The sequence below is a fragment of the Scleropages formosus genome, chromosome 6, assembly GCF_900964775.1.
Source record: "Scleropages formosus chromosome 6, fSclFor1.1, whole genome shotgun sequence".
NCBI classification, from domain to species: Eukaryota; Metazoa; Chordata; class Actinopteri; order Osteoglossiformes; family Osteoglossidae; genus Scleropages; species Scleropages formosus.
In genome coordinates, this window is record NC_041811.1 from 26,753,011 (window position 1) to 26,777,759 (window position 24,749).

General features: G+C 38.9%; 1 protein-coding gene across 11 annotated transcripts in view; it reads left to right on the forward strand.

Moving 5' to 3' along the window:
• The window catches only part of ptpn13 (protein tyrosine phosphatase non-receptor type 13), a 58,278-nt gene extending 35,656 nt beyond the window's left edge, over positions 1 to 22,622 (forward strand). For 4 of the 11 annotated variants that reach the window (XM_018753664.2, XM_018753655.2, XM_018753692.2 and 1 more), the window contains 34 exons: positions 248 to 430; positions 674 to 836; positions 1,371 to 1,776; positions 2,806 to 2,912; positions 3,596 to 3,652; positions 6,652 to 6,741; positions 8,472 to 8,579; positions 8,844 to 8,975; positions 9,413 to 9,873; positions 10,644 to 10,787; positions 11,470 to 11,563; positions 11,776 to 11,861; positions 12,019 to 12,172; positions 12,751 to 12,965; positions 13,394 to 13,489; positions 13,578 to 13,972; positions 14,322 to 14,493; positions 14,773 to 14,928; positions 15,124 to 15,295; positions 16,092 to 16,302; positions 17,133 to 17,221; positions 17,366 to 17,427; positions 17,727 to 17,882; positions 18,242 to 18,401; positions 18,603 to 18,653; positions 18,795 to 18,901; positions 18,986 to 19,041; positions 19,198 to 19,334; positions 19,768 to 19,916; positions 20,098 to 20,188; positions 20,863 to 21,200; positions 21,610 to 21,825; positions 21,962 to 22,024; positions 22,455 to 22,622. In XM_018753664.2, coding sequence (XP_018609180.2) covers positions 248 to 430; positions 674 to 836; positions 1,371 to 1,776; positions 2,806 to 2,912; positions 3,596 to 3,652; positions 6,652 to 6,741; positions 8,472 to 8,579; positions 8,844 to 8,975; positions 9,413 to 9,873; positions 10,644 to 10,787; positions 11,470 to 11,563; positions 11,776 to 11,861; positions 12,019 to 12,172; positions 12,751 to 12,965; positions 13,394 to 13,489; positions 13,578 to 13,972; positions 14,322 to 14,493; positions 14,773 to 14,928; positions 15,124 to 15,295; positions 16,092 to 16,302; positions 17,133 to 17,221; positions 17,366 to 17,427; positions 17,727 to 17,882; positions 18,242 to 18,401; positions 18,603 to 18,653; positions 18,795 to 18,901; positions 18,986 to 19,041; positions 19,198 to 19,334; positions 19,768 to 19,916; positions 20,098 to 20,188; positions 20,863 to 21,200; positions 21,610 to 21,825; positions 21,962 to 22,024; positions 22,455 to 22,532 — 5,355 coding nt within the window. In that variant the 3' untranslated portion in view covers positions 22,533 to 22,622. The remainder of the gene's footprint in view (positions 1 to 247; positions 431 to 673; positions 837 to 1,370; positions 1,777 to 2,805; positions 2,913 to 3,595; positions 3,653 to 6,651; positions 6,742 to 8,471; positions 8,580 to 8,843; positions 8,976 to 9,412; positions 9,874 to 10,643; positions 10,788 to 11,469; positions 11,564 to 11,775; positions 11,862 to 12,018; positions 12,173 to 12,750; positions 12,966 to 13,393; positions 13,490 to 13,577; positions 13,973 to 14,321; positions 14,494 to 14,772; positions 14,929 to 15,123; positions 15,296 to 16,091; positions 16,303 to 17,132; positions 17,222 to 17,365; positions 17,428 to 17,726; positions 17,883 to 18,241; positions 18,402 to 18,602; positions 18,654 to 18,794; positions 18,902 to 18,985; positions 19,042 to 19,197; positions 19,335 to 19,767; positions 19,917 to 20,097; positions 20,189 to 20,862; positions 21,201 to 21,609; positions 21,826 to 21,961; positions 22,025 to 22,454) is intronic. The other 7 variants (XM_018753700.2, XM_018753737.2, XM_018753684.2 and 4 more) reach the window with 5 other exon arrangements.
• The last annotated feature ends 2,127 nt before the right edge of the window (positions 22,623 to 24,749 follow it).

Genomic DNA, 24,749 nt, shown 5'->3' on the forward strand with positions numbered 1-24,749 from the left:
CTGCAAACTGATTGTTTTCCAACACAGAATGGCAGCCAGGTCTTTGGGACAGGTATTATTCTGTTTATAAGAAACATGTGACATTTGCAGTGCTTGACAAGTGCCCCACCTGCACACCTGGGTGATATATTAACCTCAGAAATGGAGTGCTTGTACTTGCTCACAAAAAAAAAAAAAATGCTGGTTACATAGTTGTTGTAGGCACTGATATTGAACTGGTTCCCTTGTTCACTGCTGTTCCTGCCAGGTGAGCCAAAGACTGATTGAGTATGGGGTCCATTTCCACCGGGTGCTGCCCGAGAAAAAGTCTCAGACGGGCATCATGCTGGGTGTCCATTCTAAGGGTGTGCTCATCTTTGAGGTGCTCAATGGCACTCGCACCCCAGTCCTCAGGTTCCCCTGGAGAGAGACCAAAAAGATATCCTTCACGGTAATGGCTTCTGACCTTTTGTGTGTGTGTGTGTGTGTGTGTGTGTGTGTGTGTGTGTGTGTGTGTGTGTGTGTGTGTGTGTGTGTGTGTGTGTTTGAGAGACCAGCTAAACTGGTTTAAGTAGCGTTGGCATTTAACGCTTAGGAAAGTGCTGAATGTGAAACCCATGAAAACTCTGCTCCATGCTGACTGGACCCACCACCTTTTCTTCCACGTTCTTCTGACCTCCCATGTATCTTGCAGAAGAAGAAGATTAGTCTACAGAATACATCAGATGGAATTAAACACCTCTTCCAGACAGACAGCAACAAGACCTGCCAGTACCTGCTTCAATTGTGCACTGCGCAGCACAAGTTCCACCTGCAGATGAAGGCCAGGCAGAACAACCAGGAGCTCCAGGACATTGGTCAGATAATTTAGTTTCATTGTACATTCAAATGCACACCACAGGCACTTGATCTTATAAATGGGGAAAATGGTTTCACAATAAATGCACATTACTTGGGTTATGTGGTAAATAGTTAGTTTAATAGATGCTAGTTAAATTCCTTTAATATTTTACAAGATGTACCCCTCCTTTCATCTTTTGAATGAGATTCAGAGCTCATTTTCTGGCAGTTTCTGAAGTTCTACAAACTGCTGTTATTCCACAAACAACTGTGTTGTCCTTTTTGGATTTTTGAAAACTTGTAACTCAAATGTAACATGAAGACCCACTGTATACATCCTCCAACTGAGTTAAAGTAGAAAATTCAATTTCTGTTTGGCTAGAATCTTCTGAATTTTATAAAGCCTTGTTACTAGCAGAAGGTCTAGTAGCTGAGACTGGGACCATGTTACATTATTAAAAGATTTTCCTTGATTATATGAATATTACTGTTAGGTGATGTGTTAGGGTGACAGGTGAATGCAGGGTTCTAACAGTTGTTTCTCCTTGCAGAGAACTCCCCCCTAAGCAGCCTGCAGTATCCAGGAGGGCCTGTCATCATAGGCGGGATTGAGCGCGCAATCAGCTCTGCGAGCCTGGCTGCAAGTTCTGGCGGCTGCTCAGAGCCTGACCACATGAAGAGGATTTCCTACTCAGAGGCAGCCCTCAATAAGGACCCAGCAGGTCGGACCTTGCTCACCGGAGAGTCCCTGCACACAGGTTTTGGGTCTAGCCCAAACCCCAGGCTGATGAGCCGCTCCCACCATAATTTGGGCCAGTTGCCTGAATCTTCAGAGGGCCACATGGTTCCATACGGCAACCAATTGCAGAACAGCATGAATCGAATTCAGCCGCCAGCTTCGCACCAGCGTGCCAGCTCTGACACAGACTCCATCACTGTGGCCCGCAAGCGGGAGAGGTGCACATCTGTTTTTCTAAATTTTCCTTTTACTTAATTTGTATTTTTGTCTTCAGATATTGTTTGCTTTAATTTTTGCTTAGTCTCTTTTTTTTTTTTATAAACCAAAAAAGACCTTTTGTTTCTTGTTTACTTTTCACATTTATTTTCTGCTAACCACACCTTGTCTTTTAGAGCTCCATGATAAGTACCTGTCAGTAAACAAAAGGCAAGATACGGTAACAGATACTAACATTACAAGGCTACAACTGGGCTCCTTGTGCTCAGGCATGTGGAATATGCTTGATTATCAGATGCCCGTATCTAGTGCCTTTAAGATGGCATGTCCTGGGTATGCACTGACACAATTCTTCTTTCACTTAGTTCAGTGGGCACCCATGCAGTGTGTTTAGTTGGGACTTAATTCCTTTTGCAGCAACTGGATATCATCCGAGACTTTCAACCCGCCTCTTCTGTCATCTTCAGCTTTCTAATTTAATAATGGACTAATAACTGTAAAAAATGGTTAGCTTTCTGTGCCTGTGTGTCAGTTGAACTTTCCACTGTTTAACTGTGAGGATCATGTATAAATTTCCACACTGAATCCAAAGAGTCATTCATAATGCATGAAGTGTGGTGTTTTCTTTCTTTATTTTTAACAAGTTCATCAAAAGATGCAGGCGGTAGAAGGGGACAGTTACAAAACCCTAACTATTACATCACTGTGTTTAAAACTTGTTTGATCTCCCACTGCAATCAGTCAAATGTTTTATAGAGGCTCCTAATCCTTTTACTGAATTAATATTCACAATTTTTCTGAAATGTTTTGTATTTGATAACATACATGAGGTCAGTGAAGTAATTTATACGTGTAAACTGCTACATAGGCAGGATTTTTTTTTTTTTCTTTTCAAGCCAGACATGATTTACTGTATGTGTAAGGCAAGTCAGTTGGAGTACAAAAGTAAGAAACATACTAACCAAACAGCTTGTTTCCAGCAGGCTTAGCTCCAGTGGCAGTCTAAATTCCTTTCTTCTCTGTTTTGGCAGCATGTTCAGTTCCAAGACTCACAGCAGCCCCAGCTCGAGTCCTGGAAGGTTCAAGAAAGAGTCAGACTCCTCCTCGTTTGAAGACACTGGGCATGCTTATGTCGTAGGTCTGGACTGTTCTGTAGTTTAGAGTACTTTTGGATGACAGTATATTGTATGTCTGTGTGGCAGTTGTTTATAATGTCTTCGTTAGCTGTTTGTTCCCCTTTCAGTAATACTTTATTTCACTGCTGACTATCATTTTTCACATGATTATGTAAAACTAGCTGTCTCGGGTGAGCTAAAATATTCACGGCACTTTTTTTTTTTGTCATCCTTGATTCTGGCAGCCTGAATGAAGATTTTCAATCTACTTGAGCACTTAAATGTTTGATCAAATGACTGCTTACTGTAATTAAACTGAGCAGCCTTATCTGAAGCTGTTGGGCATGTAAAGAACTGAAAATGCCAGAAATATTAGTTTAATAGTGCTTTAGATATTTCCAATCACATTTACATTTGAATTTTTCTCCAAAGCAGTTTGTATTGTGTAACATAAGTTTGCCTATTTTTATACAGCTGGGTAGTTTTTAATCAAAGTAACTCAGGATAAATACTTCGCTCATAGGTACTATGGCAATTTCAGATGGCATTTAACTCTGAGTCCTTCAAGTGCTAGGTGGTAGCTCTAACCACTACATGACCTGTTTATACCTGTGTGTTTTTGTTGCAAACACTTACATTGCCTCAGTATGTACCACTTCTTTCCTGTTTGAGTTGACCAGGAATTCAGTTTCAACTTCTGTTTCAGGGGTAAGCATGCACAGTCCTGGTTGCTCCTCCTCTCCAGGTTGCTTAACAGTCAATGGTAGGTGTGGGCTGGGTGTCTTTCCACTTGCCACCTGGACTTAAATTTCCTTTGCACTTTGGAATATAAATGGGCTTTACTGTCTTCTGTTGCTTACTACTTCTTTCTCTACCAACCTTGCAGACACTTCCTGGCAGGTAAAGGCATGATTTAAATTTCATGATTCTATGCCTCACATTCACTGACACAGGCATATTTTATTGCTTTGTGTTAAAATGTGGAAACTCCTTGTGTGGAAACCGTCCTCTTGACCAAAATTGGTAAAGGCTGGGTGAAAGATGTTTGAAGTCAAGGTCAACCCTCATCAAACGCATGGGTTATATGATCAATAACAGTTAAAAATGAGCTCTTCAGTTTAAGGTCATGGTTTTGCATGAATTATGCATGCTTACATAAAGTCCCGCCAACATGTTGCCATAATTAACCACCCTAGAAATCTCTGGTCATTACCTTAACGCCACTCCATTCTTTTTCAGACTTGTAGAGCCATGGGTCAGTAAATAAACATCTCATTTTCAACAAGTCTGAAATTTGCAGACATTTTTCACAATAGCAGATACTGTCCTGGCAATACAGCAGACCTTTGCCAGTATAACTGATTTTTCTAATATGTGCTTGCAATCAATTTTTTGTATCTATACCTATGTAGATACTAATATCTAATACAACACTCTAATAGTATGGTGTGTATATACAGTACTTTGTGCTTATTCTCAGCATTTTGTACACTTTAAAGAATGTGTAAGGAAAGTGAACAGTGCAAATATGACACTTTTTCCTAGTGTTTAAAATGAGAAATATAAGCAACAGGCTGTCTGAATAGTGTGCAAAAATACTGGGCCATATACAGTTAGAAAAATTGTATAATTTTGTTGTAGAAAAACACTTTATACTAACCAGCACCAATTTTTGCACCAAATCAGTATTGCTGTGGGGACAAAGGGTAATGATGAAATTTTTTTTCCTTTTTTTTTTCTTCATTTCTTAGTTGGCCCACCTTTGGCTCTAACTGCTGCCAGTTGAGGAGGCTCTGCCTAGTCCAAGTTCTAGGTTGTTTCAGCTCAAATCAATCTCAAATTTCATGTTAAAAAAAAAAAACTAATACTGAAATTTGTGAGATGTAAATATTCCTTCCTCCTCATCCCATCCGTACTCGGTGTGTTTAAGGAAAGGGGATTGGGAGGTTTGTGGACTGACTGGTGAGGGATAATGGCCTGGAAAATATTTCCTCAACAAGATTTGCCTCCAGCAAAAGACAATGTTGGAGATCCTTCATGCTTTAGTTTGATCCATTTGCTAGCCTTCTTTTTGAATTACTTCAAAATGTTAAACTTGCTTTCATCACTAAATATCAAATGTATTATGTCTGATTTTGAAACAAGTTCCTCCCCCCCCCCGTCTTTCTTTTTCATTTGTTCTATTAATGGAGGACTGCTTTCTCCCCACTATAGTTTTGGCTTTTGTTTGTCTTCTGGGGGCCCTCCCCTTTCTGGTTTGGTCTCTTCAAAACCGTATTCCCAATAGTTCACTCAAATTTGTTACTGTACTGATCTCTCATTTTATTTTTCTTTTTTTGTCAGATTAAATATCAGTTGCCTCTCATTCGTACTTTTTCATGTTTACCAACAATGATACATTAAAGGCTGAATAGCTGACATTAGTTGTGTAGAATAGTTTGGGTGATTCAATTTTTTCATTAGTTTGAAAGTTTAAAATTGCTATTTTAAATATTAAATAGCACTTGTCCCAATTCTGAGTAGAACTTTTGGGTTAACTTTTAAATTTGATGAATTAAATACAGTAATGAGGTTTATGCTCAACTTCAGAAAAATATGCTGATTATCCATCATATTACAAATGACACCTGACATTGTACTTGGTCTAGTATTTTTGTGCATTTTATATGTCTCCATAAAAGTGCATTGGCTCAAAGAGGAAGTGCATGGAATTGCTGCTGGTTTTTTTTTTTTTTTTTTTTTTTTCCCCTCCCCCCTCCCCCACTGGAAAAATATAATTATTTTGTGAATAGTGAGAACAACCTGGCAAAAAATGTGCAGTATTGTTTTTATGCACATCCTTTTTCTTTCAGCTAAAAATGTACTTCTGCAGTTTCAAGCAATGGAAATTCACAAGCTGTGTGTCAAAACAGCATTTTAGTATTGATGTTATAAGTACTGCCAACAGTACAAAAGTTGGTTGTACATTTATATATTTAAAATGGATTTTGATGTCAGACTGGGCTTATACTGGGTTTATGAAAAGTATTTTTACTTTTGAGGGGAAAAAACTGACAAGTGCTCTACTTTATAATATAGAACAAGAGCTACCACAGAAGCTTTTTGTCTTAGTCAACCCGATTTATTCATAAGCCTCCACTAACTGAAATATGCAGTGTTTATGCATTTCATTTTAATGAAATATAGCATGTTACCTATTTTTAATGATCAAACTTAAAATTTATAAGAAACAGCTGAACAATATCAGTTTACAAGCAAGCTATTAAAACTAATAGAACTTAGGTTTTGTAAGGATAATCTGAACAAAGTTTGAGATATACATACTCACCCACATGTTATAAAAAGCCCAGATTGGGAAAAAGGGGAACTTCACCTTTATATTCATTTGATATAACAGATACTTGTAGTATAGGGTATAATGGTAATGTGTAACCCTTGTATCTGTTCTATAGTTGTCTTTCTAATATTGGTGTGATCGATCAGGAATCTTTAATGACAAATGTCATGCATTTGCATGTTGCTCTTTTATATGCTTCTGAAATACTCAGCACTGTTGCATGAACAGCATATTGCACTTCTTTATAGTCTTGATCTAGCTGCAAAATACATATACAGTAGTGCAAGACCACAGGTAAATAATTGCCTTTAAGTTGCTGCTGTTAATCATGAATGTTTGACAGAGTATTGATTCCATTGATTTAATCAACTGCCTTTTGTAGAGTTAGACTCAAGTTGCCTATTTTTTTTTTTTTTAATTTATAGATTCTCTGAAAAAGAGAGTAAATGCTCTGCCTTCTCCAGAGAGAGCTATTACAACTCTTCATCTGAAGAAAGATGTCAAGTATGGGCTGGGTAAGTTTCCCTCTTTTATTCAAGGAAAGGTGTTCCAAAAGACTCCATAATAATCTTCAACACCAGACCCAAAGCAGATATTTGGTCCATTTATGCAATCCAGCAAAAAGTTAAATGCTGCTTTTTGAAACACTTCTTGGGGGTGTTTGTTAGTCCATCATCCCATTATCTAGCTGTTTTCCTGTTAAATCTCACTTTCATACACTTAAATTTGCATGCTAGGAAAATTGTGGTGTCAACAAAGCTTTGCTATAATGATCATTCTTGTATCTATATCCTGTCTCTCTTTTTTTTTTTTTAAAAAAAAAAAAAAAAAAAACTTAGTTGCATGTTACTTTTCTCCAAAGCAATATATGACTGTCAAATGCATAAACTGTTGGGTTATGTTTAGGCATCAATACTGAACATATTTGAAATAGGCAAAAAAAAGCTAAGAATTCAAAAAAGTATGACAGCTCTTTACATTAATCTGTTACCTAGAGTATGTATTTTGAGCCTGACTCAAAGCTGTATTTTATGTAGTCCTTAATTATCTTGACATATGTTGCAAAAGTTATTTAAAACATTGTGTACATTTATTGAATGTGACTAATGTATTTGTATATTAAAAGCTAGGTAATATGACCCTTTTATTTATGGGTTAGGTTATGCAAAACCTTGTAAAAGCTATAATAAAATACTTAATCCACCCGTTATTGTTACCTGCTTGTTCAGTCTACGATTGCAGTGGTGCACCTATCCTGTAAGCAAAAATCTTCAGGCAGGATATACCCTGAATGGAGATGTTTTGATTTTTGCCTTACAGATATTTGATTGATTAATACTGGCTGTATCTTTCATTCTGTAAAGCATGCTGTTAAAAGGGCTGTGTAGCATTCTTAACAAATGTTTGATCCCCTCTCCTGCTGTAGTTCCCTTGAGAAAGGTACTGGAATTGTTCCAGTAATATTTACCCAACTGTATAAATGGGTAACTAATTTTAGGTAACTTTGGGGGGGGGGAGAAATGTCATAACTAAATTAGTAATGGTGTTGAATCTTCTATTTCAGTTATTTAATTTATTTTAACTGATGGTTGAGGTTTTCAGTACAAAAGGAAGGAAGAAGCACATAGCAGATTTTGTTAGTGCAGATGTGTAAGATACTAATGCACTAGATGTAGCCAGATTGATACCACTGAGGGTCAGAAACTTTTTGGAGATACCATTTTCCCCAAATCATCTGATACAAGCTTAAAAAAAAAAAAAAAATTTTTTTTTTTTTTTTTGTGGAAGTAAAATGTGTAATGGGCAATGCTGTTTTACTGAATAATAAGGCTACTGCATGGAATAAGGGTATGTATTTTCATAAGCAATTTTAGCAGTTCTGTGGGACCCCATTGTATGAGGTGCTGAGTGTACAACTTCATTTTAAAATTTGTCAGTTTTGGGCTACGTTTTTAAAATATGTATAATTACAAAGTTAAAAATACCTTCTTTTGCAAATTCTTACTCGGCTGAATATTGACTGATTGATCTTGTAAACATGTTATCTTGTTTCCACTAACTGTTCACTGACAAATGAGAGAAGCTTGCAAACACTGAGTTGAATAAAGATGGTCCCTCGTTTCTGTTTCTGACTTTACTGCCAGCTAACTCACAACTGCATAAAGGTTGTTTTTGTTCTGCAAAAGAGAATTTTTAGATGGAACAATGAAGAAAATACAATTAAAAATAATGTCCACACTTCCAGGCTTTCAGATTGTTGGAGGAGAGAATTCAGGGAGGACAGATCTTGGGACTTTTGTCAGCTCTATCACACCTGGTGGGCCTGCAGACATCAACGGTGCCCTGAAGCCTGGTGGGTTGGCTAAACTTTGTGGAGCATCTGGGGGATTAATGTTAGGGGTCTGAATATCGTCTGTATCGTAAGGTGGTGATTAAGGATCACTGTTACATACAGTTGTATAAATGGTTAAAATTGTAATCAATTTGCTAAGAAGCAGTAATAACAAAAATCAAGTAACAAATTGTCCTTGCCTCTTCAGAGCTGAGCATATATGAGGTCTTGTGTATGATGCAATGTGTGTGCGCCTGCATTAGACTGCAATTTTACTCTTCCCAGGGGACCGTCTGGTCTCTGTGAATGGTATAAACCTAGAGGGGATTCCGCATGATGCCGCTGTTGAGATCTTGCAGAGCACTCCAGATGACATCACTCTGATTGTTTCTCAGCCTAAAGAAAGACTGTACGAAGGTATTGTATCCGTTTAGGTTTTTGTTCTGTTTTTAAATGAATAATGCACATTTTCATTTATTCATTTATCTGACTCTTTTCTCCAAAACAACTTAGTGTTAAGCTACTTAGTTACTTACACAATTATACAACTAGGTCATTTTTACTGGAGCAAGTTTCAGGATAAGTACCTTGCTCAAGGGTACTGCAGCTGGAGGTAGGATTTGAACCTGTGACCTTTTGTGTCCAAAAGCAGAAGCTCAAAACACTACAATACTAGCTGCCCCTGTCCCTCCAGCTAGCAGATATCCTCACTCCTTATTTTCCACATTTAAAAAAATGTGCGTTCATAACTATATTGCAGCCTTGTTTTATGCTCCGTATGAATTTGCTGACATTTCTGTGAGTGTTGAACCTAGATATGTCTTTAATCCAAGACTGTGTCCTGTATTTTCCAGGGTCTCTCTCTGGCTCAGCTCAGCACAGGAGTACTGGCTTCAGCCCCTCTACTGGGCAGAGGCAGGAGGAAGACTTTGACTCCTCCTCTTCTGAGGAGCATGTAGGAACACCTGACCCACCTTCTCCTATCCGCACCACCTCGCCTATACAATGTCAGACCAGCCTGAGCTTCCAGGACTCTCATGCCCGGAGCATCAGCCCACCCCAGGCCTATCTCAATGGTTTCCATCGGCCCCCACCAGTTGAACCCTTCTCCACCACAGCGTCTCTCCATACTGACCAGAACATGCCCTCTGATGTCACTCCCCCAGCCTTGCCTCCCAAAATGAGGAAAGCCAGAACCCCAGAGCTTCCAAAAGACCATGATTCCTCAGACAGGGGGGATTCTGACATGGATGAAGACACATGCTCTAGTAGTCAGGAGAAGCAAAAGCCCAGAGTGGTAAAACCACCCAGTCAGGTTTGTGTTGTATACTTTTTATAAAATAATTGGTTTGTGCTGTGTATCCTTGTTCCAAGCAAGTTAATGTGGGTAGATACTGTGGCCTGAATTTTGGGGTGTGTTCTTGTTTTCGTCTCTTCTCGTATTCACTTGCGTGTGAAATGGATTGCACTACCCATTAATGGATTTTTCACGTGTCTTTTAATGGAAAAAACTTTCTGTTGGTTTAGGCTTTATTTTAGCACTGTTCCACAAAGTTATCCAGCCCATACTTGATGTCTTTCTTCAGATTAACAGTTGCAATAGCACTCTCTGGAAAAGGCAGAGCATTTACTTTATTTCAGAGAATCTGTTTGTTACAAAAAAGATTGACTTGAGATTTGCTATCTAAAATGTAGTCTTGTTTTGGGTAACTAGTGTTTAATGGAAGTCAGATGCTGCTAGCTCGCATTTAGAATCTGAGTTCAGTTTATATTTTCAGTATTGCCTAAGCAATGCTTTCTCCACCCATGCTTTCCAAATAAGCTTGCTATATGGACATGTTATATGTACCATGGAATATATACTGGGGATATGGAATTAACTCACTAATACCCCTACACAACAAACTTAATTTCTTCCTGCTAATTGTATGTGCTATTTATTGCATTTGCATTGTGAATGCAATGTTATCTGCATGGTATCTTATTGTATGGCTGCCCTTCTTATAGAATGCTTGTGACTTCTGTCTTGTGCATGTCAGTGTTTGCTAACAGCACTGTATTTATTCAGGTTTTTTCTGTTTACAGGAGTTATCTCCCAACTACAACATGGGAAAATTAAGTGATAATGACCCAGGGGTCAATAGTCTCCTACCAGGAGATCTATTTGACGTACAGTTGTCCAAAAAGGACAACAGCCTGGGAATAAGTGTCACGGTACTGTTTGGCAAGGTTTTTGCGCTTTTTTTTTTCTTCTTCTTTAACACTTGTTTCTTGTCCTTAATTTACACTGCCAGTTTTCAGATGCTTTCCAGTAGAAATGCACATTTTCCTTTGAGTAGCATGCAGTTTTTCTGCTGTTATTGAATGTAACTTAGACAGAATTGGTTGTATGCGTTAGGTACAAGACTAAGCATCTCCCTCATTTTTGGTGGGCTTAGAATATATTTCACTGATGGTGTTATACATTTTACTAATCCTCTTTTGAAATTTGTTCATGGGCTATTTTAGTTTGCTTGAGTGTGACCTCAGTTTCTTTCTCCTTTGAACTTGAGTGAAAACACTTGCCTTGACTACCCAATAACATTGCTTTGATAGAATTGGATGGAACTCAGATATGTATCTGTTTACTGTGCAGATTCAGTACAGGAAAAATGGGTGCCATGTGCCTGCTAAAAATGGATCTGGCCATTTTTGATAATTTGCTGTGAAAAAACACATGACAATCTCAGGTCTTTTATGATTGCATATGAAATCAGACTAACAGTGGCATAGTTGTCTGTGATTACATTTTTAGGATACTCGGGAGAGACATGAAACTTGAGCGTATAAAGCATTCCTATCCTAACAATCAGATGTAGACTTCATGCCCACCCTTGGTGTCTTGTCATACTAACAGTCTTCTCCATTATAGGGCGGAGTCAACACCACTGTGAGACATGGGGGAATTTACGTCAAGGCTGTCATTCCTAAAGGAGCAGCAGAGCTAGATGGAAGGATCCAGAAGGGTAAGCATCTCTAACCAAGTGGTGGAGAAGAATAATTTGACAAGGACACAGGCACTGAGCTTGTGCTTGTGAAGCATGGTCAGCTTCAAGTTATTTTGGCTTCAGCACATGGTGAGCTGACTATTTCCCAGAAAGGATTGTGCTGAAATACTGAAGTCCAGCAGCAAAGATCCAGATTAGTATATGTGCAAGGGTGACTTTGCCATTTCCAGGTGACCGTGTATTGGCTGTCAATGGAAAGAGTCTGGAAGGTGCAACGCATAAGCAAGCAGTGGAGGCTCTAAGAGACACTGGACAGGTGAGAGCCTGCCTTATTTATCTTTAGAATAAATTGTAAATAAAAACTTATTTCTTGAAATACCAAAATTACTATTTTCCTCAACATACCCTTGCCTTCAAGCTATGGAGAAACACTAGCTTTGTTATGCCAAATTTTTGTACTGACTGATCCACAGGTTGTCCACCTCCTCCTTGAGAAGGGTCAGCTCCCTGCTGCTAGTGTCCATGCTCCTCTAACGCCGCAGTCCACCCCTCCCTCTGTTCCCAATCAGAGGGATAGTGAAGAGCCAGAGCAGCAAAGTGGCAAAGAGTACAGCTTTGTTACCAACGGTGGGTAAACTACAGGTTGGCCTTTCACAGACAGACTTCAGGCATGCACTCTGCCAAAAATTTAATTTTAATTTTCCAGATTGAGGGTGGCATAAGTACTGTTGGTGCCTCATACCTCCTGGGCTATGGATTTGAATCAGGGTTAAACTTCAGTCCTGTGCATATGGAGTTTACATTTTCTCCCTGTGCTTTTATGGGTTGTCTGTTTTCCTCTCAATCCAAAGGTATGGTTCAGGTGAACAAGCAAATCTAATTTGCCGTGAGATTGGTTTGTGCTATTAAGGATCACGTTCACCCTGTCCTGTATAAGCATAGAGGAATCATTCAAGTTTTTCTTGTGCTGCAAAAAGATTACTTGTATGTACTGTTGCAAGTACCTGTGATGTATGAGCACACAATTTGCAGTCAACCTCTGTTACGTTTCTCTGATTTTAGCCACTTTAGTGCCATTGGCAGATGTTGTGATTTTGTGTATTTATCAACAGAAAAAACACTTTTTAATAGTTAGCATGTGTATTAGACATACTCTGTGCAGCATGCTTTAACTAAACCTGAAGTTTTGCTTTCTTTGCCTCCAGATAATGTGTTTGAGGTTGGCCTGCTGAAAAACTCCTCAGGCTTGGGATTCAGCTTTAGCCGTGAGGAGAACCTTGCTGCTGAGCCTCCTGGGGCTAGCATGGTCAGGGTCAAGAAACTGTTTCCTGGTCAACCAGCTGCAGAGAGTGGCTTGATCAAAGTGGGCGATGTCATCCTGAAAGTCAACCAAACGTCACTAAAAGGACTATCTCAGCATGTGTGTCTTTCTGCTGATTCTAACTTGTCTTAGTCTATACATACTTTAGTAACTTGAGCTAAAGAATGTTGCTTTAATAGTAAATATCAATTTTATCTTGCATTGTTTATTGAAAATATTCTCTATAAAATAGAAGGGCAAATATGAATAAAATACTTTCCACGTGTGACTGCTATGAATACGTTCTGATATTTCAGTATTGTTATATCCAGATCATCAGATTGAATCATAAATCTTAAATACCAGCAGCTACAGTTATCAGTACAAAGGACACACATGCCTTTTAATGTGATGGGGCTGATTTGTCAGTATTTCTTTCTATTGAAACAGAAGAGTACATTTAATACATATAACACATGATTGATGCTGAGTTCACATTTATTGGGCTGGTATTTATTTTAAAATTATCATTTTTCCTCGTCTCTAAGGAGGTGATATCAGCACTGCGGGGAACAGGTCAGGAGGTCACACTGCTCCTTTGCAGACCAGAACAAGGGGTTTTACCTGAGCTGGACAGATCCTTGGTAAGAATGATTGCTTCTAAATCAATCCACATATTATTGGCCTGCCAGAATTGTTTTTTTGGATTAAATCCTTTCCCTCTGTCTCAAGACTCCAATAACACCCCAGAGGGAACCTGTGGTTAAGTCACACCCACACAGCTCTGCCAGGGCCTCAGGGCATCAGAGTGGCAATCCACCTGCAGGGAGCGAGCGACAGTGGCATGCTGGGCCCGTGGAGGAGGCCTTGGAACGGCTGATGCTGAAGAACCCCAGCAGGCGTGACAGCTACAGTGACAGTACTGACAATGAAGAAGTAGAGAAGGCCTTCAGTCCACCAGGGCTTGACCTTAGTAACCAGTCCTGGGACCCAAGTCTCTACCAAACCCCGAACAAGAACTTGTGTCTGGGACTTAGCCAGTATGAGACTCCCTCTGAGCTGGATAGCACCATTCGGTCTGCGTACTACTCCCCCAGCCAGTCTCCTTTATCTGACTTTAATAGACGGTAGGAGTCCTCATACATTTACACTTTTAGGATGATGAGTGGTAAAATGCTTGTACTTAATGACAGTATACTTCTTAGATGTATGAATGTTAAATATGTCCTAGATATGGTAAGGTTAATTTGCTTTGACTTGTATATCATATGGCAACACATTCTATTTGTTTTATATAACATGCAGTGGCCTCTGAGAACATTGTGTTGCTGACATAGTCTTAATTTACTTGAGGCAAATGTATTGATGCAGATGGTAGCTGTTTGAAAATGAATTCACCCAGTATGGGATTCTTCTAAGGTGGTTTAGTGTGAAATGGAGCGCCAACCTGACAATGACCCTTTGTTTGATCTTCAGAGCCCCTTCCTCCTCACCAATGATCACAGAACCAGAGAACCCCTCACAGCCCATTGTCTCCTCTGAAACTCCTCCACTGAGCCACTCTCTTGGCTGTATCTCTGGACCTCCGCAGCCCTTGGCCACTTCACACTCCCTGCCTGATGGTCTAGAACTGGAGGACTTTGCTCCAGTAAGTGTGTAGGGACATTTCAGAATGGAAATGCTGTAGCTACAGTAGAATGCAGATAAAATTTTTTTATCATTTGTTTGTTGAAGGGTTTACATAAAATTGCTACTTAATTTATTTACATTTCTGTGTTTTGCATTTATTTGTTTTAAAAGCCTGTTTATGAAGCCAGTGATGTTCAATAGTGAATGGCACTATAAGGATATGTATAGTTCTCACAGTAATCCAGGAGTTGTGCAGTTCTTGATGTAACAGCCTAGTAAACCATGTTGTTTTCCACAGGAAGTAGAATTGAAAGTGTCACTGGTCAAATCAGAGAAGGGTAGCCTGGGATTTACCTTGACCAAAGGGAATGACATGAGCTGCTACATTCATGACATCATTCAGGACCCTGCAAAGAGTGATGGCAGACTGCAGCCGGGTGACCGCTTAATAATGGTACTACTATCATTTGACTGACTGTGTGCAGCACAGCAATTTTAATGACTCACCCTTGTTGCAAAGCAGTTTTACCACACAATTTAAATCTTTCCACATTTTTGAAATGCAAATGACAACTGGAAACAAATTGAAAGTATGTTCTATTTGTGAAATGTGGGAAAAGTTATTCGATGAACAACTCTCTCCTGTCAGGTGAATGACACAGATGTGTCCAACATGGGCCACACTGAGGTGGTGAACTTGGTCCGTGCTGCACCCAGGGTGGTCAATCTGGTAGTGGGACGAGTGCTGGAGGTTCCAAGACCTCTGATAGATGCCCACGCCCTGCCAGACATTACCTTTCAGTGCCAAGGAGAGGAGCTAGGTAATGGTGCTGGCAGGTTCTATCCATTACTGCCATAAGAGATTGTTTTGAATCAAAATACCTAGGCAGCTGTAAACTCCCAAACAAAATATGTATTAAAGCAATTTTATTTAGATTATTTCCCCCCAAAACAAATAACAGATTAAGCTACAATGATTTACTCCTTTTGTACAGCTGGGTAGTTTTTACTAGAGCAATTTTAGAAGGTACTACATTTTATTTAGCAGATGCTTTTTCTCCAAAGCAACTTCCAACGGATACTATGTAGCATTATCATCAGCCCACACACCTTATTCACAAAGGTGACATACAATGCACTGTACACTACTTACAATGGGTCACTCATCTATACATCAGTGAACACACTCACTGTCATGCTCACACTATTAGCTGCTACAGCAGGAAGTGGGATTCAAACCTACTTCCTTTAAGTGGAAGGAAGCAGGACTATCTATTAAGCTACCAGCTGCCCCAAATACAAACATTAAGTTACTGATATTGAAGTGCATTTGCCTATAAGTGCTTTTTAGTTACCAGGTGGTTTGACAGTACTAACATAAAGGCTGTGGTGGGTACACTTCTTTGTGTTGAAGACATAACTAGCAAGGTCTCACCTCTGTGGTCAGCTGGGATCTTCCAAAGATCAGGGTTAAGAACCACTCACCCATATAATTGATTGGTCAGTTTTAAGTACCCAGCAATATCAGTATACAGTTGTAAAATGCCTGAATGTTTGTTCATAGAATAAACATGCTCTGGATATTCACTGATTTTCTTTGCATTCTTGTTTTCCCAGGACTGGTTTTGGATGGGGGCAGTGACAGCATATTTGGGGTGCTCTATGTGAAGGACATCTTACCTGGATCATTGGCCTCAGCAGAAGGCAGCCTGCGACCCCTAGACCTGGTACACTACATCAATGGTACAGCAACCCGGGACCTGATGCTGAGTGAAAGCTGCAGACTGCTGGAGCTCTCCCAAAGAGATCTGACACTCAAGGCTACCAGGTGACATGAGAAGCACAGAGAATGTGGTGGGAATGGCACACATACACCACCAATATACAACACAGAGAGATGACTTGGGAGTTTGACAGCAGCAATAATGACAAATCCATTTTGTTATCGTTTTTGGTAGCAAATTAAAGTACGCAACCCATGTTGGCTTTGGGTTGAGTTTTGAGTTTTTCTGAAGCAATTCAAGGTAACTACATTGCTCAAGAGCACTATAGCAGTGGTAGAGAGTGGGGTTTGAGCTAGAAATATTTCATCAATTTAGCAGTTAAGCTCAACAGACAAGACAGGCTGTAAGACAAAATGTTTGAAAATGAATTGTAGAAGATAAAACAATGTTCATGGTGGATACAAAATGAGTCCCCCTCCAATCCTTTTGTGTAAATGACATACTATATTGATCATTAGAACACTTTGCCTTGCAGTGCCCGAACTATGCATTTGGGCTTAAGTTTATATCCAGCACTGGGTGTGCAAGAGGGGTTGTTTTTTTTTTTTTTTTTTTTTTTTTTTCTCCTCCTCCCCCATGTTCTCAAGATGGTCATAGGTCAAACACACAAATGGAGGAAGGTAATGGGAAAACCATTCCCATACTCTCCTATAGTATGAAAACAATGCACTTTTTTTAAAAAAAAAAAAAAAAAAATGTGGGGAAGTATCACTTGTGAAAAACTAGTGTTCATACGTAAGATGTAATAGTTTGCCTACGGCATTACAAAATTCTTACTGGTTCATTTGTTAGGCTATACGGCCTATATTCACCCTAAAAATTATACCCAGATCTGTTTTTTGTACATATGTGTGTTGTTTGTTCTACCTTAAAGGGATGGGAAACCAGTAGCTCCAGTACAGAAGAACATGTTATTTCCTAGCAACATCACCCCCAAAATGAATGCACCCAGCAACATCAATGGTATGCTTTACAGGTTCATCAGTCAAAATGACAGAAAATGAACTGGTTTGCAAATAAAGTTAGTTAAGTAGAAAACTTTGAAAAGAGGCCTTTCAGTAGGTGAATGTAGAGAACTGAAATCTTTATCCCCTCTCCTACCTCAAGGTTATCTCTATGGGAGTGAGGGCAGAGCTTCAGATGGCATCCCTGGGATGTGTCCCTCTGAGGTAAAACCTAGGGCAACAGTTTCTCCTGTATGCCTAGTTTGTCACATTTGTTCATATGTTGGACTGTTTTGTTAGATGTCTGGGTGCTCTGTTGCATCACAGCAGTAATTTAAGTACTTATTGAATTTACCTTGATTTTTGTTAGAGTTTTTGTACACAGAAAATTTATTAAAATGTCTTTGTACCTAATAGGGTTAAATCAATGATAATAAATAAGCAGTAACTCATTGATTTATATGGGTTTGTCTAAACTTTTTTTTTTTTTTTTTTTTTTCTCCTCTCCCCTCACCTGTTTGCAGGAACAGCTTATTCAGATGGAACTGCAGAAGCCTGAATCAGGAGGCCTGGGCTTCTCTGTTATAGGAGGGGAGAAGGGTATTTTTGTTAAGTCCATTACCCCAGGAGGCATTGCTGACCTGGCAGGAACGTTGCAAGTCGGAGACAGACTGCTGAAGGCTTGTATTTGGTCTTTCTTAGTGCTATACTTTATGGCTGGCGTACTATGTCAGTCTGCTTTTGCAAATGAATGGATGATACAAGACATCATTACAGAACTTCGTAGTTTTGAGGCTAAGCAGAAATTTTGGTTTTGTGTTAAGCAGAGGAATGTGAACTTTTGTCAAACTTTTGAAAGCTTCACTTTTGGTTGTGAGTGACATGTAGTTGTACTATAACTTCCTCTGCTTTAGTGTTGACTGAAAAATTTAATGCTTAAAATGCTTTAATTGAAAATTTACTGTAAGGATCTCTCTATATAGTTGTAGCACATTTTAGTTATGCCTTAAATGTGTTCACCATTCTGTTCTGCTTACAGGTGAATGAAGAGTTGATGATTGGAGTCTCACACACCAAAGCTGTTGCCACCATCCGAAAAGCGCGAGGCCTGATTTCCCTTACAGTATCCCGCCCCCTTGACCAAACACCTAATACCTACCTGGAGTTTTTACCTATTGACAATATTAATGGCAACCCAGGTAACAATTTCATAGAATTCAATCCATTCTAATTGTGGATTACTGTTAAGGAGATTTGTTGAGCTACTTTCTAAATACATTGATACACTGATCAAAAAAACATTACATCTCAAGCATTAATGTTTAAATTGACAACACTTTTTTTTTAGTTTGAGATGCAAATAATGGCAAAGAAATTAAAGTCTAAATTGTACATTTCAGCAGAAGAAACAAAATCCAGTAAAGAAAAACAACCATCTATACCACCCATAGGTACTGTACTTATGCCATTCTGTTGTGTATCTCCAGTAAAAAAAAAAAAAAGACTGCATTTCAATCAGTATCTGTGCTTTAATCTTCTATTGATGGCAAATAAGTTAATTCCTTAAACAGGATGCTGTTATGTCTGCCCAGATTATGATGCAAGGGCCATAAATAGACAGAAGACAGATGAGGAGGATGCTGAGCTTTCTGCAGACACAGACTATGATGGTTCCTCTCTACCTGAGGACTCTCCAGAGGTAAAGAGAAGCAGAAAAAATATATGGTGGAAATACATCAATGTGAACTTTTTTAAAGACTCGTGTGAAATATTTTTATTACAGACCTCACGAAAGACAGGCTGGAAGGAGGAGAGTGTAGATGGGCCCCACACAGAAAGGTACCTGAGCATGTTTTTCATGGCCAGGTTCAGTACATGCAAGAATGTCCACTTTGAACTATTTTCTATTCCTTGTTTTCAGTAGTCAAACATTCAGTTAGAATATCACACCTGATTATGAATCCCCCCCCCCCCCTTCTGCCTTTTGTGCACTAGAAACTTTGAAGTATGCAACACTTCTTTACATAGACATAGCCATTTAGAGGCATCTGTGGACGCCCAGGATGAGGATGAGATCACGTGGGGCAGTGATGATCTACCCATAGAGAACATCAACTCCAAATTTGCTGAAGGTGAGGTAGTCAGGACATACAATTTCCATGTATTTGTCTCTAGAAGAACTAGTTTAATGGCTTCAACAGCTGACAGGTAGTTGGTTTTATAGTACAACATGGTGGGTGTGAAAATAGTTTCCAAGGCAAATCATTTGGTATTAATTTGATTCTCATGCTTTAATCCAAAGCAGATTAGACCCATTGATACACCTTGATATTTTTACTGTAGTAGTTCAGGGTAAGCATGTTGATTAAGGGTATCACAGGAGAAATAGGACCGAGGACTTGATTTGGAAAAATTAAAATTTACCTCCACAGTCGTGTCCTAAACCACGACTCTTCCTCATACCCGTGTTGTGGAAAGGTATTTTTGATCTTTTTTCGGTATGTTGGACATTAAGAATAAAGGGTCTCTACTATGTTCTAATGGTACTCGTGTCTGTTTCCACAGATGGACCAATCATTACAGAGGACGAACTCACCTCACTTCCCTTAGTAAAAGTGGTTCCCGATGGCCAGTACACAGGCGCCAAACTCAACAGCGTAGTACGCATGCTCCGAGGTTTGCTGGAGCAGAAGGTTCCCCTACAAGAATTTGAGGTACCGAATCTTTTTGTAACATCCTGAGTAAATATGGCTGAAAGATCTTTATTCTGACCCATTTTTCACAAGCTTTCCAAGTCAAAATTGTTAAGCTTAAGACAAAGAAATGCCTTATTCTTGCTTCCTAAGCTAAGACAGCTTCTCCAGCTTTCTTTAGATGCTTTGCTTATTTCATCAGAACCTTCAGAATTTGCAGCCACTGGATGACTGCTTGATTGGACAGTCTAAGGAGAACAAGAAGAAGAACCGGTACAAGAACATTGTGCCCTGTGAGTAAGCATATTCACATTTGTAATAAAAAAAAAAAAAAATTGAAATATACAGTATATGGTCACTGGTCAATCTAGACATGAGCAAGGAAAGCAGTACAGAGTCATGCAGACCACAGCATGAGCATCAGCACCAGCAGTTTTCCTCAGCTAAAGACTAGATCAGAAAGCATTGACCAAAGGGACCTCGTTGACACTGGATGTTCCGCAGGTTAAGGGCCATATAGCTGAAGTCATTGTCATAACCAGCAGTTTATTTTTTCTGGCAATTACAAGAAAGCCTGCATTTTTGAAGTAAAGAGTGTGTTTGGACTCTTACTACTGCTCTTTAATATGTAAAGTCTGAAATGTGACCACACCTTAAGACAGTATGTTACACGTAGACCATAATATTGTGCATGAATGTACATGTTTCAATTCAACTAGGATATTTAAAGTACACACTACTGTAAAATACATTCCAGAACTTGTATGAGAATTCTAATGAATAAACAGTACATGCCTCAGGAACCCCCATAATTAAAAACCCTTTCAGTTTACTGATGTACAAAATGCTCTGTAGCATTTAGTCTTTTTAAATTCAAGAAGTGTTGTTACAAACAAGATTCACTTTACATAAGTCTGTTGTGTTTTTGTAAAGATCATTCTATGATTCAAAGAAATGTTGTTTCTAGTTGACACTACCAGAGTACTACTGGGAAAAGATGGGGGTTATATCAATGCCAACTTCATCAACATGCCAGTGAAAGACGAATCCTTCATGTACATCGCCTGCCAAGGACCACTGCCCACAACGCTTGCTGACTTCTGGCAAATGGTGTGGGAGCAGAAGTCAAACGTAATTGCCATGATGACGCAGGAAGTGGAGGGAGGAAAAATTAAATGTCAACGATACTGGCCTGACACTCCCAGGACTGCAGAAATGGTGGACAACCGCCTTCAGATCACTCTCATCAAGGATCAGCACCTAGACAACTTTGTCATTCGCCTTATTGAGGTGAAAGACATCCAGGTAGGATTCTTGATTTTAAAGTATTCATGTCAGGGCAGCTGGTAGCATAGTGGTTAGAGCTGCTGTCTTTGGACCCAAAGGCTCCAGGGTTGAATTCCACCTCCAGCTGTAGTGCTCTTAAGCAAGGTATTTACCCTGTATTGCTCCAGTAAAAGTACCCTGCTATATAAATGGGTAAATAATTGTAGGTAGCTCGACATTGTAGGTTGCTTTGAAGAAAGGTGTCGGCTAAATGTAAATGTCAGCATTATACATGCTATACTGTAGAGGAAAAAAATTAAGCAGAATTACCCAATTAAAATGTCAAGCTGTATAAGTTCCTAAGACTCAAGTAGCTTTAGACAAATGCATGATGGTAACTGCTTTGGAAGTCATTCTGGAAGATGTCGTCTGGCTTGTGGTTTTTCAGACCAAAGAGTTTCAGCATGTTACTCACCTAAACTACACGGGTTGGCCTGATCACGGAACACCCACACAACCGGAGCAGCTCCTTACTTTCATCTCCTACATGAGGCATGTCCATCAGTCGGGCCCCATAATCACTCACTGCAGTGCGGGAATCGGCCGCTCTGGAACCCTGATATGCATAGATGTGGTCCTGGGCCTTATAAGCAAAGATGCAGACGTAAGTATCTCAGGAGATCTCAGGAAACCCCATATAGTTGACCTGAATAATGTGGTGTATCAACAGACTTGGGAATGCATCTTTATTCAATTTTAATTGACTGCGATTTCCCCATTTTAATTTTCTCCTTTCCTAGTTTGATATTTCCGACATTGTCCGTACAATGAGGCTGCAGAGACATGGAATGGTACAAACTGAGGTAATATAAAAAAAATTATGCATTAAATTTTATGTCAAAATTAATTTTGGGTGAAAGCTATGCTAACCAAATTTTAACTGGACTTCCTTACAGTATGTTTGTTACAATCCAGAATGTGGAAGTTCCCCCCCCTTCTATTGTGTTTTTAAAGCACATTTAGTTTTACCTCATTACATATGAAATACTATGATGGAAAGTAGTGAATTTATATTATTAAATTCCTATAAATGGAAACTCTTTTGAGAAGTTTTCCAAATATTGTTAATGTCTTCAGTGAAAATGCATCCGCATTTTAACATTTTACCCAGTAATGGCACTCTAGAACATGGTTTTATCACTGAGTTTTATTTTGCCCTTAGTATATGTTATTACTGCAACTTTTTGTTCTTATTGATCTGGTACATTTATGTAGTTCTGTTTTCTTTTTCAGGAGCAGTACATCTTCTGCTATCAAGTGATCTTGTATGTGCTCCGCTGCCTCCAAGCTGAGGAGAAAATCTCAGGATAGCGACAAACAAATCGCAAATATCCAAGGGCACTCCCATTTGGAGGGTGGTACGTTGGTGTTTGAGGTGCAAAACTTTTTTTTTTTTTTTTTTTATAAAAAAATATCATAACGAAGACTGCTTTTCCTGCCGAAGGTTTACAAATGTTAGAGTAGTATGAAATGGCCTTGCAGCTTTTTGCTCCTTGAAACGGAACTAAATCCGACATGATGCTGCAGCTTCTCCTGCTTAAGTTTTCTTTTTGACCTGCTGCTTTCAAAGTCAAAATAAAATATTTTTTAATGCAGTTGATATTCTTATTTTTATACATTTTGCTAATTTAGAAATGACTAAAGTGATACATGAATACATATTTTATGTGAAATGGGATTACATGGACATGTACTTTTAAGATGTGTGGTGGAAAAGCTGCCTTAACAGACCGTAACAACAGTATTTCCTTTGTAAATCAACTATAAATTGCTGAATGCCTGTGGTAATTGAGTTAAATTAAATGTAAATATTTATCAAGTGCACACTTTTTAAAATGTTATTTACAGGAAAATTTGCTATTTGTAAATAAAAGATTATCATTACTTGAGTTCATCTTGGTGAACTCAGAATAGTTACAAATTATAGATGAGCAATGCTGTAAACATTGGATTATGTATTGTGTGTGTATATTGTATAGCAATCATGACGTACAAGAACTTTGTAAAGCAGCATTGCATTTTTATACATATTCTAGGTATACAAAATGTTTACTTGTTCCTATAAACCTTACCTGTCGAAGTAAACCTAAGTTACATTATATGTATACAATTTTCCTGAGTTTAAGGAAATTAATAGCTGAATATGTAATGTAAATATGAATCATACACTTTGTTCATACTGGCCCAAATAAAAAAAAAAAAATACAGAAAGGCAAAATATTGTTACCTTATTTCATGCACACTGCAGTATCAGTGTAAACGCAATCTCATTGTACATCCATTCTGTACTGATGACATTTATGGGGGGGGAAATTGGTTTCTGACTTACCTTTCATTAGGCAATTTTAAATTCATTTTATGCATAAGTTTGAGTTATGCTACTTGTATAACAATTATTTCTAGCTTCTCAGTGTAATACTTTTGTCTTTCCATTATCAATAACAATTTGGGGTTATGGAGATTTGAGTCTACCCAGGAAGCACAGGGCAGAAGGCAGGTTACACCCTGGCCAGAAAAGCACGGTAATTGAGCTCAAAGAAGATGATCATATAAAGAAATAAATTTCACAAGATCACTGCCTACATCTTTCGCTCTGCTGTTTGAGGCTGTGTGTCATTACTAACGAATGCAGTAGTACAGTTCAAAGTACTTACAGCTCTGGTTTAAAAAAAAAAAAAAAAAAAAACACCTAGCTAGTTACCCATTTAAAAAAATTTTAAGATGCTTAAAAAGTATTAGCTAAATGTACTTGCAGTACTGACTAGTTGACTTGTGAGAGGCAGCTGATGGTATAGCAGTTAGAGCTGTTAAATTTGAATCTATATATCACAGGTCCAAATCCCACCTCCAGCTCTTGAACAAGGTACTTACCATAAATTGCTCCAGTAAAATTACTCACACTGTTTTACCTACTTATACAGCTAAGTTGCTTTGGAGGAAAAACATCACCTAAATATAATATAAATGGGATTGGGCCTTAACTGATAATTGCCATAGAAATGCCACTGTATGAATATGCATTATCCAAACGGCTGCATGACCATTTGTCCAATAACAAGAAAATTCAGACATGAATCAGCAAATGGAAAAAGTCAAGTCAGTTGCCATGATCAAAATCTAAAGAGGTAAAACTCTACAATTAGCCACGTGGAGTCACGGTCCCGGGAGCAGTACCGCGACTGACCAGCAGGGGTCCCCTCTACCCCGGCGTGGCGCTGTCATTCCGTGGGGGGGAGTGGAATGGAATGGAAACGGGCCATCAGAATGAGCTTTATTGCCAAGTATTTGGCAAGGAATTTGACTTGGTGACAGAAACTTCCACAGCACAGACAAAATGACAGAAGATAGAATATGTGAATGAAGGATAAAAATATAAAGTACCCAATACACAATATATACAATTTTCAGGAATTTTCTCATTCAGGAAAATGAAATAAAGTTGCCCTCCATAAAAACAATATCTGTGTCCTGACCATCACACTCCTTTGTCTGTGATGCATTTTCAATTACTAGCATAAATCAACATGA